Consider the following 18,233-nt stretch of genomic DNA (forward strand, 5'->3'; position numbering starts at 1 on the left):
GATACTTTGTGCAGGAGAGAGGAATAGGTAGGACATTTGTAAAGATGAAATATCATCCCTCTGTGTAGAGGAATTGTGTCAAGGGGAGACTGACATATGAAACAATAACACAAGGAACTAAGGAGGATAAAAAAGGGGGCAAGTGTAAAAGTGTGGAACCTCAGGGCCCCAGAATGGGTCACTGAAGTGACCAAGCTTGAACCATCCTCAAAGGTTCTCTCCCGCTGTCACATCCTAAGTCAGAGGACTGTCTGGATTTTGGCTCCAGAAGAGGCACACTGCTCATCCCCGGCCAGGAGTGGGGCTGAGGGTATTCCAAGAAATGAAGTCTGAATGGCCTGCAAGTCAATACAGAAAACAAAAATTTATCTGCGGGCATTTTTCTTATTCTAGGAATACACTCGTGTTGCCATTTTATTTTTCTATACTTTCAGTTGGTAGATTTAATAACTCTTACTAGTAATAGTGTATGTAGCAGGGAGACAAATATTCTTTCCTGAAGTAAACAGTGAAATTATATCAAATAATCCTCTTTAAAGTAATTGAAATGAGGTCCTGCATGCATTATGCTACTGGGATTTCAGCTTCCCTCATTACTGTAATTACTCTTAGCTTCGTATAGATCCATAAAATCAAAGATTTAATTCAGAGAAGGTTCATTACCTATTGTTGAAACAGGAATTAAGCAGATAACATTTTAATGGCTTGGAAGACAGTAGTGCTTTATGCTTTAATAGATTTTTTCCCCCCAAGATCAGCAAAGTTTCTTTCAGTCTCAAAAATTAATCACCAACCAAAAAAAAAAAAAAATTCACTGATAGAGAAGACAAGCCTTTTACTCATTTTCTAAAATATGTAAGCCCCTCTCCTCCTGTGCTTTATTCCTGACTTGTGTGACTATAATAACTCCAGCCATTCTCTGAACTTAAACTCTACACCAGGCATTGTGCTAGGCACTTAAACACATAGATTATCTCCACCCCTGTCTGTTGTCTGTATTTCACATGTGGGGAATGGGGCCCTGAGAGATTGTCCTCAACAAGGTCACACATCTATTTAGCTAAAAAGCCAGGATTGGAAATTGGTCTCTAACCCAGAAGCCTCTCTGCCTTCTTTTCACAAGACAGCTCCTTCTTACTCCCATTCAAAGCCATTTGATCAGAGGAATTAAGTCAGCTAATCCTCCTGGGCTTCTCTCATATTTATTTCAAACATCCAACTGACTCCAGAACTGACAAAATATATTTTCTTCCCCAAGCCCTAAAAGCATCAGTCAAGCCAATGTCAAGGATGTGTGATTCTCCCCAGACCATATACCAAAGTGATTCCTGATCAATTAAAAAGTTATTTATTTTTTAAATCAGAAAATTATATATATATATATATATAATTATATATATATATATACACACACACACACACACACATATATAAACACAGACATACACATACAGACATACCATATCCTTCCAGGAAGTATAACTTCTAAGCTTTAGACCAATAGAAAAAGAGTCATAAAGGAATATATCCTTTCCTGATAATGTACAAGTGTAAAACTCCTGCTGCTGCTGCTGCTGAGTCACTTCAGTCTTGTCCGACTCTACCAAATAGAATTGCAAACAGTAGATTAGAATGTCTATTATAACTAAAATCAAGGTTAATGTTTAAGTTACAGAAGAATTATTTGCATGTGTACAGTGATGTTGAAATTCCAATAAATGAGTAAAGGATTTGACCCTTCCCATAGGAAAAAAATAAAAATGACAGGAAATGTATGGGAAAAATTCCTTCTTGCTAAAAAACAAATTCAAATGAAAGCATCTTTGACCTACCAATACAGATCTCCTAAATTAGCAAAGTAATTTTCTTTTCAAAGTAATAGCATCCAAAGCTGGGAAGTGCATAGGGAAACCAGCACACTCCTCCCCTGATAGCAGCACTGTGCACTGGACGGTCCACATCACTGCATCGCTGCTTTCCTCTCGTACCCGCAGCCAGAAGATGTTGTGGGTGCTTTGCCCCGTGCAGTGGTCTGCTTGGGCTGCCATAACAAAGTGCCACAGACCAGGCAACATTCAAATATTAGAAACATGTTTTCTCACAATGCTGGAGGCCCAGCGCCCAAGATCTCAGGAGCCGGCGGGATTGATTTATCCTGAGGCCTCTCTCCGTGGCTTGCAGATGCTGCCTTCTCCCTGCGTCCAGCATGGCTTCCTCTTGGCTTGTGTGTCTGTCCTCTTCTCTTCTTATAAAGATACCAATCAGATTGGATTAGGATTCATCCCCATGACACAGATGACTCATTTACCTTATTTACCTCTGTGAAGGCCTTGTCTCCAAATGCAGTCATGTCCTGATGTCTTGGAGGTCCTAATGGACCTCAACACATGAGTTTGAGGGGATATAGAGACGATTGGATGGCATCACCAACTCAATGGACATGAGTTTGAGCAAACTCCAGGAGACAGTGGAGGACAGGGAAGCCCGGCGTGCTGCAGTTCATGGGGTCACAGAGTCGGACACAACTTAGTGACTTAACAGCAACAACATGTTCATCCCATAAGGCCCCAGCCATACCTCTCCTAATAAATTATCCTAAGGGGTTTCCTTGGCAGCCCAGTCGGTAAAGAATCTTCCTGCAGTCCAGGAGACCCGGTTTCAGTCCCTGGATTGGGAAGATCCCCTGGAGACAGAAATGGCAACCCATTCTCCATTCTTGCCTGGAGAATCCTATGGACAGAGGAGCCTGGTGGGCTACAGTCCAAGGGGTGGCAAAGAGTTGAACATGACTTAGTGACTAAACCACCAAGGAGATAATTCAAATAAAGAGAATATATGTACAAAAATCATTCATTTTTAGTGTTTCATAATGGCAAGCAACTAAAGGAAATCAGTCCTGAATACTCATTGGAAGGACTGATGCTAAAGCTGAAGCTCCAATACTTTGGCCACCTGATGTGAGGAACTGACTCCTAGGAAAAAACCCTGATGCTGGGAAAGATCGAAGGTGGGAGGAGAAGGGGACGATAGAGGATGAGATGGTTGGATGGCATCACCGACTAAATGCACATGAGTTTGAGTAAGTTCTGGGAGTTGGTGATGGACAGGGAGGCCTGGCGTGCTTCAGTCCATGAGGTCTCAAAGAGTCGGACACGACTGAGTGATTGAACTGAACTGATGTGTAGTAGGAGAAGTTAAATAACTTGTTCAATAGACTAGATTGTAGCCGATAAATTTTTTTAGAATGAAAACTATGAAGTATTTTTTAAAAATTCTCAACATATGAGAAAAGTAGGATACAAATATCACACGTCTTGACTGGGCAAATATATCAGCATGCAGATAATCAGTGGAGAGAAAAGGTAGATAAAGTCGTGTTCTTGGGGGTGATCCTGATACTGAAGACTTCTTTTTGTGTTTCAAGATGGTTTCCAGCTTTTTCTTTTCATTTCAAAAAGAAAACTAGGTTAGAAGAGCAGTTCTAACTGGTAAGACAGTACCAGGCTTCTATGGGTAGGTACCGCCAGATTTTTAGTACCATCCATTGGAATTTGGTCACAAACCAGGAAAAGGAAGACAAGTTGAGTCTCGACAAATTAATGTAGCAGCTCTGACAAGTGGCAATGATGCTGGGAACGCTGCGGTACTGAGAGGAAGGAGCCAGGCTGGCCTCGGTGCCCCCTAGGCAGGAGGCTTGGTGTGTGGAAAGGAGCCCGTCTTGACTGCTGGTGACCTTGGGCAGTGCTTTCCTTCTCTGCCCCTCAGGCTCCTCTTGCTTAAAATGTGGGTGTTGGAATGGGTCCTTCGAAAAGCCATCTCTTTCTTTCTTCTTTCATTCTCTGTTTTGGCCCACATATGTAAATAAACACCTACGCAGTCTTTTCCTTGCACATGACAATTATCAAGTATACTCTGGCCATGCATACATCCTACAAAGAGCCAGAATCAGGTAGAAAGTCAAAGAAAGGAAGTAGCAGCAGCCACTTTGTTTCTCCAGCATTTATTTATGAGAAGCCAAATCAGAATCTCCCCCTCACCTTCCCCTGGCCGCCACCCCGGCTCAGGAGGTCAGCAGTCTCTGTCTCTCTTTAGGGAATCTCTGAGCACACAAGGGCCCAAGGCAGAACATCCGAGTTCATGGCCTTGACTTTAGTCATAGATTTTCCCATCCAGGATTGTAGATAGAGAGCTTTTGGGGTTGGGGGGGTGGACTCCCACCGTGCCCCCTGCTCCCACCCTGCCCTGGGACGAGGCAGCTATCCCCAAGGCACATCAAGTGGGAAAATCCAGTTTTCAGGATGTCCTCGTGCTAGAGAGAAGCAAATAAAAGAGAGGGAGTCAGAGGGGCAGCAGCCGCCGGCGTTGACAAAACCCCTGTCTCTCCCTCCAGCTGGAAAAATCCATCATTCCCTTTATAGGAACCTGAATTTCAGGCCCCCAAAGGGAGGGTTCGTGAGTCAACAGAAAGAATAATAAAGGTGTCCCAGCCTTGAAGACTTACTCAGGGCAGCACAGAAAGTATCAGCCTGCAGTGTTTGGACTTGAGCCTTTTATCCACATGTTTTATCAAAAACATTTGCCTGTAGCATCCTGGCACATGCTCTGCTTCCTCCTGGACAGTTAGGTAGAGGCTTCTTTATTTTTAAGGGTGAATCAAAATAACAGCATGCACAGTGAATTAGCTGCCCACTCGCATGTATGTGTGTGAGTGTGTGCTTGCACGAGTGTGTTTGGAGGCAGTGGAGTACAGTGAAAGCATGTGAGCTTTGGGGTTACTCACCTATTCACACATTCACTCCACGAATCCTGCTGAGTTCCTACCACAAGGCCCACGCTATTCTAGGCGGGGTCGGGGGGGTGGGCTGTGGGTTCCATAGAGGAGACAGCATCCCTGCTCTGGGGGAGCTCGTGGCCTGGGAGAGGGGGGACACACGGTAAATACCCGTGAACCCATCAGAGAGGAGGGCTTCTGGTCCAGCTCACCACGAACCCGCCACATGACACCTGATACCTGACTGTGACCTCGCTGAGCCCCAGTGTGTGCGTCTGTCGGGTGAGATCGGAGCCGTCTTAAAGAGATATTGTCAGGCTTAGAGAGAAGGTGCCTCATTCAGCGGCACACGGAGGGGTCTTGGGATGCAGCCGGTATGGCGATGGGATTCGGGTCCCGATTTCCCACTTACAAAGCAAAAAAGAGAGGGAAAGGAAACACACAGAGCTCATAAACAGCCCGCAGGTGGCGAGTGGAAGCCTCTCGCGCTCCCTTCCCCAGAAACACTAGTCTTGTCCCAGCTGCTTTTGCTACCACCTCTGAAAACACAAACAAACAAACAAAAAATGCAAAATTGAGTTCCCCCTCTGTCTTTCTGAGTCCAAGGTGAGCGAGTGGAGTGTAAGTGTTGATGGAAGGGAGAGACTGAAGAAGGGAAGCCCAGGCTTTGCCAGACTCAGTTCCAAGGCCAGAGTCTCCCCCTGTCGTCTACACATGCACTTTACAAAAACATGACAGGGTTCAGTGGGGGCTCAACCAGTCATTCAGCACATGTTGATTACACTGGATGCTGAAATGAAAAATGGGTAAAAGCCTCTGTGCCCTCTAGAAGCTCCCAGTGCCGCAGGGGAGACAGACGGACCGGTCACTGTAACCCAGCCCCAAGAGGGAAGAGGGGTGTGTGCGGAGTCAGGAGTGTGGAGGGAGCAGGGATTGGCTTGGATCAGATGTAGGGGAGACGTCACCCAGAAGGCGACGCTGGAGCTGACATTTATGTGGGACTTGGAGAATTCCATGGACTGTATAGTTCATGGGATCACAAAGAGTCGGACATGACTGAGTGACTTTCACTTTCACTAGAAGGATCACAGGGGCTAAGACAGGCGCCGTCTGCTAATGGGCAAACTTTTATTCTCAGAATTTTTCTTTCTGTTACTCTCATCCTTCCAGCCAGTAGACACCTCTGACTTCATCTTCAGCAGCCTTGCCTCCTTGTCAGGGAACACAAAGCACAAGCCCGTGGTGTTCAGTTACGTAACAGAGTTGGCCTAAACAGGAGAAAACTGGCTTTGAAATGCCACATTATCTCCACAGTTCCTACAACCAAAACTATTAAAAGTACACAGTGACATGAATTTGAAGCTGTTTTTAAAAAATGTTTATTTTGTACTGGAGTATAGCCAGTTAACACTGTTGGTAATAGTTTCAGGTGGGCAGCAGAGGAACTCAGCCACACATACACATGTATCCAGCCTCCCCCAAACTCCTCTCCCCATCCAGGCTGCCACTTAACACTGAACAGAGTTCCCTGTGTGAAGCTCTGTTTTTTTTAGTGTAAATGAGAAGCTCTGAATTTTGATCTTTGATTAGTGTTGACTTGATTCCTTACGAAAACATGGATGGTAATATAAAACAGAAAAATATAAGCTAAGTGTCAAAGCCGTGGAAAGCCATACATAGACCAAGAAGACCAGGGAGAAAATACAGAGACTATGCTACCAAAAGAGTGCAGAAAACTTGTTTTTTAAAAAAAGAAGAAGGTGAGTTTGGTTCTAAGCTTCCAAGAGGCTTAAGCAAGAGCAGCTTTTAAATACCTCCTGTCGGTTATCCTATTTACACCAGTGGGGCTGACAGATATACCTTCTCAATGGAGCAGAAAAAAAGGTTTTCCTCTTCTGAAAAGAATTGTTTTCACAGGGATCTACATAAAGGAGCGGGTTGAGGTTAAAGAACGTGGACCATGGTGAGGCACAAATGAAATGGTAAATGTGCTTATTAAAAAGTTCAGGCTTTGAAGTCCAGACTGACCTAAATTCACATTCTCGCTCCACAGTTTACTGACCACGACATTAAGCTAAATTCTTACCCGTCAGTATCTTAATCTGTAAGAAGTGCGCCCTTCACAGGGTTGAGCTCGGGGGGACTCAGTGAAGGAAGACATGTCTGGTGTGTGGTACAGTTTCTGGCACGCAGCGTGGTAGCCATCAGAGTGATTCCAGGGGGAGCCACTCTTGGTTCTTGGCTGTGTCTATGTGAAAAGGAAACCAGGTGTGTCATCTCATGTGTGCGATCTCAGAGATGCTTGTGGCGTGGGTTGCTTTTCAAAGTAGGCACTTCTCACCAGGGTAGAGCGGACTCTGCTGGCAGAAGCAGAAAGGCGACATATTGCAAACCAGCGGGGAGGGCTGTGTCTGCTCGTGAGGGGGTCAGCCACGCCACTCTGACGTCCACCCATCTTTTTTCTCGAAGGTGAATGATTCAAACTGTGACCAGGAACTTCTTTCCCTGCTCCTGGACGCCAAGCTCTTGGTGAAGTGCCTCTCCACTCCCTTCTACCCACGTCTCATCCAGCACCTGCTGGCCAGCCCCCAGCTTGGGCGCTGGGACCCTGAGGAGCTGGCCCGGCAGCTGCGGGAGGCCGGCCATGAGGCTGAAGCCGGCTCACTCCTCCTGGCTGCGCGGGGCACCCATCGGGCCCTGAGGACCTTCAGCACGGCCCTGGGTGCAGCGCAGCACTGGGTGTGAGCACGCCTGCCCGCGCCCGCCTCCGTCACCTCCATTAGGAGAGCCTCCAGAGCCCACTGCTGTCCCCAGAGGCGACACGTGTACTTGTTGATGGTTCTCGGTGGTTCCAAAGAATTGCAAATAAAGCTGTATATAAATGATCAGCAAGCTGCCATTTCTTGAACTTTCTTTTTCTTTCTTCTATTAGTTACTCTGCTTTCTTACTAGGAGAGACTTGACCCTTGACTCTTCTTGTTTTTTTTTTCTTTTAACCATCTCTTCTGGTGGTGGTGATTTAGTCACTAAGTCGTGTCCAACTCTTGCAACCCCAGGGACTGTAGCCTGCCAGGCTCCTCTGTCCATGGGATTCTCCAGGCGAGAATACTGGAGTGGGCTGCCATTTCCTTCTCCATCTCTTCTGGTAGAGGGCAATGAATGCAATGTCTAAAGCTGCAGTCCAGGCAGTTGGCTGTGGTGGTGGTGGAAGGGGAGAGCGTGGGGAGTGGCTAGTGGTTGGAACACATCCTGGATGGAGGAAGCTTGGACCTGGATTCATGTCTCAAGTTAGTTACTCAACTTTGGGCAAAGTCCTCCCTCTCGGAGCTTTAGTCAGTCCTGTGGACAATGAGGGTGTGCTGTTTATCTCTCGGGGTTGTTGAGTGTCACGTGGGGCTCTGTCAGATACTTGGCAGGCGCCCAGGAAGCCTTACATCCCCTCTCCCCACTCAGTCATGTATATGAGCTGTGACTTGAAGGGCCCAGGCAGATGATCAGTACCAGGACCTGAGGGCTGCCCGTTGGTTAGGGACCTCCAAACCTATCAATATCACCATAGAAGCTGACAGGTCTGCAGGTCTGTGCAACCTCTGTGACTGGTGGGTGGGCTGGCGGAGTCAGTTGTACACTTCCTGCCAGGACTGGCTGTCCACGAGTCACTAACACACAGCCAGCCGTAGCAGGGGCGTGGATAGCAACACCCCTGGGAAGACCCATCACAGAAAGGGGGTTCCCTGCACAGAACAGTAAGGACCTCAATGCATAACTCGCTGGTACTCGCTTCCCTGCAGAAGTGTGTGCCTGAAGGTGAAGGTTCCGGCTGGAAGTCCTGAGCTGAACTCTCGGGAAAGTCACACCAGATTCCAGCCACAGCGACAACCCAGGCAGCAGTTGGTGGGGAGCAAACTCCGTGACTGAAGGACCATCAGAGGGTCCGTCAGATGCACCCTGGTCTTTACCTCGACCCCCAGGAAATATTCAGAGGGAGAGAAGGGCGGCTGTGCATTCACGGAATGTTTAGATAGATAATGTCATCTAGGACAATCCTTTATTATAATGAACACTTTTTAATTAGTTTAAGGAATGTGGAAAGGCTCCCTCTGGTCAGTTTCCACATTGCCCTGTCAGAGCTGGCAGGTTTTTGTGGTTGTGTTGTGTGGTTTTTCGCTGTGCATCACTGACGTGTGGCATATTGGGGCAGCCCACTCTCCACCTTTCCTCCCCACACTCTCACCAGTGCCACACACACACCTGGTTGAGTTACCTTCTGTATAAGAGTAACTTTGCTCCACCTTACTTCACAGATTGTCCTCATCACCACCACCACCATCATCATCGTCATTGCCGTCATATCACCATCACCATCACCACCATCACATCACCACCATCACATCACCACCATCATCGTCATTGCCATCACATCACCACCATCACATCACCACCATCATCGTCATTGCCATCATATCACCACCGCCATCACCATCACCATCACCATCCTCATTGGCTTCACCTCATTTCTGCTGCTATGGGTGTAGCTTCAGTCCTCTGATAGGAAAAAGCTCTTGTCATCTCTGAAAACATATTGACATATAGCTCACTCCGCTGACTTCTAACCAGTTGCCTGTTCCAGGATTGAGTTCCTCGCCTGAACCTTCAGCAGCACCTGGAATTTGGGAGTGGCTTGCACAAGTCTGTTCTTAGAAAAAGGCTGAGCAGAATTCTCCCAGATTAGGTAACATCTGTCCAGACTGAACACACAGTCACAGAGGTCTTCTAGAACTGTGATGGCCCTAACTGTACAGTTGACGTTAATCAAGCCACTGCTAGGAAGCATACCTACTGGCAGTCTGGGTTTCTTCTAACCTTATAGCTGACTTCCATCATTTCAGGTGATTAAAAAAAGTGAGCAGTATTCTGAGACAGCATATTAGTCCCTTTTAGTGGAATCCATCCAGAGATGTTTTACTTCTAATTGCAGGATTAGAGGGAGAAGGCAATGGCAACCCACTCCAGTGCTCTTGCCTGGCAAATCCCGTGGATGGAGGAGCCTGGTGGGCTGCAAGTCCATGGGGTCTCGAAGAGTCGGACACGACTGAGCGACTTCACTTTCACTTTTCACTTTCAATGCATTGGAGAAGGAAATGGCAACCCACTCCAGTGTTCTTGCCTGGCAAATCCCGTGGACAGAGGAACCAGGTGGGCTGCAGTCCGTGGGGTCTCGAAGAGTCGGACACGACTGAGTGGCTTCACTTTCACTTTTCACTTTCATGCATTGAAGGAAATCGGAACCCACTCCAGTGGTCTTGCCTGGAGAATCCCAGGGACAAGGGAGCCTGGTGGGCTGCCGTCTCTGAGGTCGCACAGAGTTGGGCACAACTGAAGCGACTTAGCAGCAGCAGCAGCAGGATTAGAGGGCTTAGACATCAGTATAGCATCCTGACTACATAAATTAATAAGCTGAGGCCCAGCAGCCCCCAGGGCAATGGTGAGTGTGGGTCTCCACATCCTAGCCACCACCCTGAAATGCTAATGAGGAAGGGATTCCCTCGAATAAACTAGGTTGCTCAAATTGACTCATACCCTCACTTATCAGAAACCAAATTTCCAAGATTTTAGCACTTTCTGTGGGGGGAAAAAAAAAGGCAAATAAATCATTCCAGTTTCATGTAAATTGCATAAATACTCTAGAAAACTGAGTTGGCCTCTAGAGTGTTCTGTTGGTATTTAGACATTTGCCATAAAGTTTCGATAAAGAAGATAACATGCTGTCTTTCTTATTGTAAAGCAGATACCCCAGACCTTTCTTTTTTAAAACAGCAAGAAAGGGCTTCCCTGGCCCTCCCTCACTCACACTCAGACTCCAAGGCCTTGCTTCCATGGAAAATGGACACAAGAGTGAGAGGAGTTGGGAAGGAATTTTTGGTGTCCATGGCTTAGGCTTGGATACTGTGGTTCTTCAGGCAAGCTGCACACTCTCTCTCAGCTTCATTTCCTCATGCATGAGGAGGGCCAGTCATGCCTTTCCCAGTATTTGCAGTTCAGCAAGGCAATGCCGCTGCAGCATAGCCACCCAGTGTGCCTGTGCCCTGCGGGAGCCCTGCCCACCAAGGGCCTCCTCTCCGATCATGAGAATTTCAGCGGCAGAAATTTTCTCACCAACACGCACTGCAAGCTTTATTAAGTTCACCCACTCTTTTCATCCTCGTGACAGCCGTGTAAGGAAACGAGGTCCAGAGGGGTAAGCTATTTGCCGAAGGACACAAAGCTAATAAGGAATGGAACCACGATGTGACCGTAGGTCACCTGACTCTGAACCCAGCCCTTGGCCACGATGCTGTATTAAGTGTATTAGCACCAGTCCTCACAGCTCTGTGGACTTCCCTGGTGGCTCAGATAGTAAAGCGTCTACCTACAATGTGGGAGACCTGGGTTTGATCCCTGGGTCAGGAACATCCCTCGGAGAAGGAAATAGCAACCCACTCCAGTACTCTTGCCTGGAAAATCCCATGGACGGAAGAGCCTGGTAGGCTACAGTCCATGGGGTCACAGAGAGTCAGACACCACTGAGCAACTTCACTTTCACTTTTCTTTCACAGCTGTTTCAGTCCTCAGCGTGTTTCCTGGAGGATGTGTGAATGACACTGGGCTACCTTCTCCACCCCCCTTCCAATCCTGCACTGCTGATATGGTGGCCCAGGGGTCTGTGAACTATCAAGCCTTTCACACGCCCAGCCTTCTGAAAGGTGGGCACACTTCTTCCCTCTCCTCGAGAGCCTGAACCCAGAAATGGAGACTGCCCCCACTTCTCCCAGAAGACCACAGGGGCTTCATTCAAGCCTTCCCTGGTATTCCAGATTTCCCAGAAGGTGCAGGAGGTTTGACCACCATGGACATTCTCTGTAGACAGCCTGGCATCACCCAGCTTAACTGTAGGGAGGACACAGGACACGCCAAGGACTTCTAGTGTTAAGACCCCGTGGTTACCAATCAGGACTGCACATTAGAATCACCTGGGGAGAATAAATCAGGCGCTGAGTCCCCACCCCCAACCATGACCAATTATATTAGAACATCTAAGGGTGAGACCCACGTGATGTTAACCGCCTGTGGAGAGGGCAGGATTTATGTCTTTGGCTTCTCATCTCGTTGGCCATGTCTCTGGCCCCTTACTCCAGGCCAGCCCCATTCTGGAAGGCTCAGCTGGACCAGAGGAGGAGGAAGAGGCTGGAGTTCTTGGGCTGGGAGTGACCAGTCAAGACTGCTTCTTTTCCACCCGCTCCCCTGGTCCTCACCTGCAGGTGAACAGGAGCAATTTAAGAGAGAAGTGAAAAGGCCCATCACTTATTTAACCTACAGCTAAATTAAGAGCTGGAGTTGAGGTGGTTTCTTGTGTCTGTTCATGACAAGCTCTGCGAGGAGAGGCATGCTAGGTTCTAGATGGCAGAGGTCAGTGAAGCCAGGATTAAACCAAGAAAGAGGCTGAGCTGAGGCACTTGCTGGGCTTAACCCAGGAGTCCCCACCATAAATGGAATCTGGGAGTCCAACTTATAGGGCAGCAGCTGCCCCAGTTCTAGCATCCTTGGCATACGGGTGGACTGTGCCCTCCCCTGGTTTGATTCCTGGTGGAGGACCGCTGGGGTGGGATGGGACTTAGGCCCTCCTGCTCCTCCTGCCCAAATTCCATCTTCCCTGGACAGCACATCATCTCCTTTCATTCTGAGAACAACTCTGGGGTGGATGGTATTAGCCCCCAACTGGCAGTTGAGGAAACTGAGGAACAGAGAGGTTAAGACCCCAGCTTGTGAGTGGGAGAGCTCCCCGGAGCCGTGATGTCTCTGGTGCTCCGGGTGAACTTGGCCCTCCAGGGGTGTCAGGGATGTGGACAGGCAACCCCCTGCACCCACCCCAAACCCAACATTCCCCCACCCTGATCCCAGTGCCCCTTCTGAACCTCTTCTCAGGGGTGGAGGCATCCAGGCCCCAGGAGCAGTGATGAAAATCCTGGAGAGAAGGGCGCTGTGGTTGCTGCCACACTAAACCGAGGTCTCCAGTTTCCGATGGCATGGGACATGCGTGCTGTTGACAGAGGACAGCTGAGGGGCTGTAACCAACCTCAGAAAGGACAGGGTCTGAGGGCCTCTGGGAACTCCGGGGGTCGAGGGACTCAGACACTCCTCGAGTCCCTCCATCATTTCTTACCAACCATCCCCGGGGCCCTTGCCCGCTGTTTCACTCCCTGCTGTTACAGATGGGCCTTCTCCACACAGCAGGGCTCCTGGGCTTCGTGTCTGGGCCCCTCAAGGGGGAACCACCCTGCCCCCCTCCTCCACACCCTCAGGTGGATGGGGACAGGCTCTGGGTGGGTCAGTGCTGCGGGAGGGAGACTCCGATACCAGCAGGAGAGGCGATGGGGACCTGGGGCCAGGAGGCCACCCTTAAATCTTCAGTCAGTGACAGAGAACAGGTCACTGGAAGCCTCAAGAAGGGGACAGAGAGGTCTGTGGAGCAGAGACCACCTCCTCCAGTTGGGGGTCTGCCATGGGGCAGCCTGTGCAGAGGGAAGGACAGATGGGGACGCAGCCCCAGCTCCACCGTCTTCTAGATGGGTCACCCGCAGGGGTCTGGAACTGTGTCTGCTGCTGGCATTAGGTGGTTTCTCTCACCCCGACCCCTCCCTCACTTTTAGACTTGCAGAAAAAGAAGGAAAAGTAGCCCCACCCCATCCCAGCCCCCTTGGCCTTGCCATTCCTTCAGGAGCACCTGCAGGAGTTGCCATGGTGATGAGATCCCACAGCCCTGGTCCTCAGCCCCCCAGGGTTATTAGCTCCTCTCTCTCTGTTAACCATGGCTCTGTAAGTTGAGGGGCCAGAGAGTTTGCCAGAAAAGGGTAATTGCTGTAGAAGTTCAGGATTCCAGGTCCCAGAGGCAACTGGAGCTGGTCTGTCCCAGGGGATGGAGGTTACTGGGATCAGCGCTGTTGCTCAAGCCCTCGGCTCATGGGGGATGACCTTGCAGGGCGGATGCAGGAAGGTCCTGGCAGACTCCTGGCTTTTCCCCAGGCTCTGTTCCTGCCACCTGGGTGTGTGGAGTGATGGGGACTGTGCACCAGGAGGGGGATCATTTCTATTCCTTTTCCTCACAGCTTGCACAGCACATCCCCAGCCTTGGGTTCTCAAAACAACAGTGCAAGGTACGTAATGTTAAGCTCATCTTGCAGATGAAGAAACAGGTGAAGAAAAGGTAAGTGACATGCCCAGGGTCACCCAGCCTGTGAGAAGCAGAGGCGGGAATGGGACCTGGCTATTTTCCTTCGAGATCCAACCCTCTTTCTACTATGGTCCTCTGCCCTCCCCCTCCCCCAGTCCTCAAGATTGCACTTGGGCTTATCTAACTGACACTAGAAGACCAGCTCTTATCTCAAGGGTCAAAAATGGGCTTGATAGCTGTCTAGGCGATATTTAGATATTTTGCTTCTAGTGAAAAGAAAGGATACCTGTGTTTCATGGTGCCTGATTAGTATCATCAGACTGGTGGAAGGGGAATCCTGGGTGGTGATGAGGTGGTCCAGGAAGCAGAGGCAGGTGAGAGGTCAGGACATAAGGATGCTCAGAACAGGCACTGGGGGGCTGCAGAGGGCTCGGAGCTTGGGAGCACCTGGATTGATGTGGAGGTGTTTGTCCTGGTTTAGAGGGTTGAGAAGGAGGCTTCTGCTTAAGGAGTGTTATATAACTTTACACTCTATGTGGTGGGTAGCATCTTTTTTCAGTTAATAGAGTAAGCAAAGTCACCTGTTGGGTCCTGGGGCCATGGTGATTTGGACTTAGCATCGATCTCTCATTGTCCCTTGGTCCTGGGTTAATGACAGCAAGACCGTGGGAAATAACAGAGCTGAACATGCGGTGACCACGCCCTCAGATAGCTTACACTCAAGGAGAGATGCCTTAGGAAGCTTTTTCCTGGGATGGCACACATTAGAGCCGAGCTCTTAAACCCCCTGCCCTGTTGGAGAGGCCCCACCCCCCAACTGCTATAGGAAGAGACTTGGGATGGGGGTTCAGGTCCCGCACAGCTACTGTTCTGGTTCCAGTACAAACAGTGACATCTATCCCTGCATCGCTGCCCTCCCCCAGAGAACAGCTTTCTCTTACCTCACTAGCTCAGCTCAAGGAAAGAAAAAGAACTCGGAAGGCAACATATTTGGGGCCGGAAATGGTCGCTTTTTATGCTTGTCAAGCGTCTAGTGAGATTTAGAATAAAACCTACCACTGTGAAAGAGACTATGAAATAACAGGAGCTTTTATTACCCCGGGTTCTGCCTTGTTCGAGACACTTACCTTTCCATTGTGAAACATAAACCTTCTGTGTGCGTTGGCACCAAGAAACGCCTGGTGATGAGTAGTTGTTGATTTCTTCTTATGGACCATCTGGGCAACCAGACCGGGATCCGTAGGAACGTTACGTGGTGGAAAGGGAACAGAGAAGCGGGCTGAAACTTTTTTCAGCCATCATTTTTATGCATGTATGGCAATTACTTCTGCAGGAAGATTTACTACGTCTAGGAATGCAGAGCCTTGCAAATATCGTGCCTGTAAAATGCAGCGTCTAGAACACAGCCCAGCTTAGAGGTGGGTGGCCCTGCTTTCTGGAGTCCTGGAAGGACACTCTCGGCTCACAGTTTCAGAAAAGTCAGTATGGAGAGGAAGGCGTGCTCAGTACCAGGACGGTGGTCTTGGGAACCTCCCACCGAGGAGGATTAGATGAGAACCAGCCTCTCTCACTTCAGTCCTGGACTGTTCTCCTTCCCAGTATGTTACCGGTCAGGCCTTCCAACAAATGAGGCCTTAGACTGTCTTGAAGGAAAATAGAAGCTCTTGTCAGAAACATAGGGCAAAGGAACTAACGAACATTTATTGAGTCCCTACTATGTGCCAGTCAAGCTTTTGGGGCACTTGACATGCATATTTTTCTCTAGAACTTAAATTCCTTCTGGGAGATAGAGTGTTTCATTCTTATTTATGGATGCAAAATGGAGTAACAGTGAGAAATAGTGCTTTTCCAAGGATGCTCAGATGGGTAAGTGGCAGCGCCCAAACACTAATGCCGTTTGCTAGGTAGTGTTCCGATATTTTAGAAATTTAACTATTCTGCAAACTTGTAATTCCTTAGGACACTGGAAATGGTCTTAGGAGTCACCCGATTCAACCATCCTCTTATTGTGGGGATCCCTTAACGAAGCAGCTTCTCCTGATACATTTCCTGGGCTCCATTCTCCAGGTCTGCTATCCTCCCAGGGCCGGCAGCTGCAGGGCTGGAACCGAGGGGACTGGCAGTGATAAATGCAGGGTCAGCTCAGTGCCTCGGCTCTGGGGGCTCTCAGGTCCAGGGAATCCTGTCTGGGGACAAGGCTGGGCCCAGGTCTCATGCCCAGGAGAGACGAAGCTTTGCTGAGTAGAGTTAGCTGCTCAAAAAATCCTCCCTGGTGAAAACATACGAGGAAGTGGAGGACACAGCAAATGAGAATGAGATGCAGTCATGCCCTCCAGGCTCCAGGAACGAGCTCCTTCAGCTGGATCTATCTGCAGGGCTCTTGAGCCGGCTCCTGGAAGTCCCAGCTGAGAAGCAGCCTCCAAAACACGGTGTTTCTGCAGCCCCTCTGAGGAACAGAGGACAATGCTCTGTCCAACTGCAGACATCCTTCTCCCCACAGAGGCCCTGTGAACAGCCCGCGACCTCGGTCCAAGCCCATTAGTGAGCTGGGGCTCTAAGGTCATGAAACTCATTTCCATCTGTCAATTTCTTTAATTAGGTGGGGAATTGCATTGACCGTCTGTGGACCTAGAGTACCCAATCCATCATTTTTCCAACTTGGAGTAAACCAAAATAAAAATATGCCAACTTGCAAGCTGATACACCAACCCCGCCTCGATGCTTTAAAATAATCATTGCAACTGAATGAGGAGTTTGAGTAATAATCTGTGCACTGCATGCCAGAGCTGGCACGATATGCTTCACGGCACTTTATTTCTATCCAGGCTTCAGACTGCCAGCCTCAAATCCTGCAGTCTGCACGAAACGCTACGAGCCTCAAGAGTCCTTTATTTCCAAGCTCCTAAAATCTTAATGATGACACACATTAGTATGACATCTTTTAGTTTATAAAATGCTTTTATGAACATCATCTCGTGTAATTTATGACTTACAACCCCTCTGTAACTTATAACCTCTCTGTAAAGGTTTATCCTCACTTTATATAGAAGGCCGAGAAGAGTCAGAGAAGTAAAGGGAAGTTCCCGAGGCCACACAGGTAGCAACTGGCAAGTGAATCCTAGAGTTTGGGTCTTTTCACTCTAGACCCCAACACTATGCCTACCTCTAGAGCAGTGCCAGCAGAGCAGATGTTAATGTGATTACCTCTAGTGGTAATGTTGATTACCTCTAGTGATGGAGAGCTCACTCTCAGAGTATCTCACTGAGCTGTTGAACAACTCTGATTATTTGAAAGCAGAGACAAAAACCTGCCTCCAAACAAAACCCACTCACAGGACCTTGCGAAAAAAGGATTTTATCAAGTGTTTTGCTCATACAAGCTAAACTCTGTCCCTAGCACATTTCTAAGCACCAGTTACACATACCATCTGGCTGATCCCCCATTGATAGATTTCTGCCAGCAACTGACATCAAACTAACTGGGCTGCAGTTTCTAAATTTTTGCCTGCCCTCACTTTTGGAAATTATTTTCCATTTTTTATTTGAATGGCTCTGAAAGCTCTGGCCATTTCCTTGAGCATCTTGGAGTGTCACCTTTGGGAGCCTAGAAACCACCTTGAACCATCTGCGGCTCATGGATTCTCGCCTGCCTTACCATGGATCACAAACTTGCCTTCTGTCCATCTACCTTTGCTTCTGTAGAGACAGCTCTCCTTGGAGGAGCTGTAAACTGGAGAAGCTTTTCCCTGAACCCAGACCTCTCCGACTTGGCTTCCACTGTTCTCACGTTGTACCACCTGCATACCCTCTGAGCTTCTACTTAACAGCTAGCTACTTGCCCCTGGGTGAAGAAAGCCTTCATTTTTAGAGACAATTTTAGAGACAAGTCCTGCCCTGGGCCATGAGCTATGAACTTGATGGGCTTTGCTCCCAGGCCCCCTCCAGCAATGTCTGAATGAATAGGCTTGCAAATGCAGGGTTAAAGTTTGTGACTCTAACCTTACCATCAGCCCTCAGGGAACAATGAGTGAGTGAAGTTGACCCCATGTAGCCTATCAGGCTCCTCCATCCATGGCATTTTCCAGGCAAGAGTGCTGGAGTGAATTGTCAAAGTTAGGAAGGCTTCCTGGAACAGGTAAGGTATGGGGCAAGCTGTATCTTGTTGATAAGGATCCATTCAGGCTAATGACCACCTAGCTATAAACCAAAGCACTTGATGCCAGGTACATTATCTGTGCTCAGAAAAACTGAGTT

At 48.6% G+C, this 18,233-nt stretch overlaps 1 protein-coding gene and 1 long non-coding RNA gene across 3 annotated transcripts in view; both read left to right on the forward strand.

The window, feature by feature from the left end:
• Nucleotides 1-7,659, forward strand: part of NBAS (neuroblastoma amplified sequence) — a 335,385-nt gene extending 327,726 nt beyond the window's left edge. For both annotated transcript variants that reach the window (XM_018055620.1, XM_018055621.1), the window contains one exon: nt 7,241-7,659. In XM_018055620.1, the coding sequence (XP_017911109.1) occupies nt 7,241-7,516 (276 nt within the window). In that variant the 3' untranslated portion in view covers nt 7,517-7,659. The remainder of the gene's footprint in view (nt 1-7,240) is intronic.
• On the forward strand, nt 10,139-16,883 carry LOC106502642. Its single transcript, XR_001918840.1, has 5 exons — nt 10,139-10,256; nt 11,368-11,514; nt 13,915-13,962; nt 15,745-15,845; nt 15,939-16,883. It is a non-coding gene; the product is annotated as an uncharacterized LOC106502642 (long non-coding RNA).

Source organism: Capra hircus, chromosome 11 (assembly GCF_001704415.2).
Source record: "Capra hircus breed San Clemente chromosome 11, ASM170441v1, whole genome shotgun sequence".
Lineage (NCBI taxonomy): Eukaryota > Metazoa > Chordata > Mammalia > Artiodactyla > Bovidae > Capra > Capra hircus.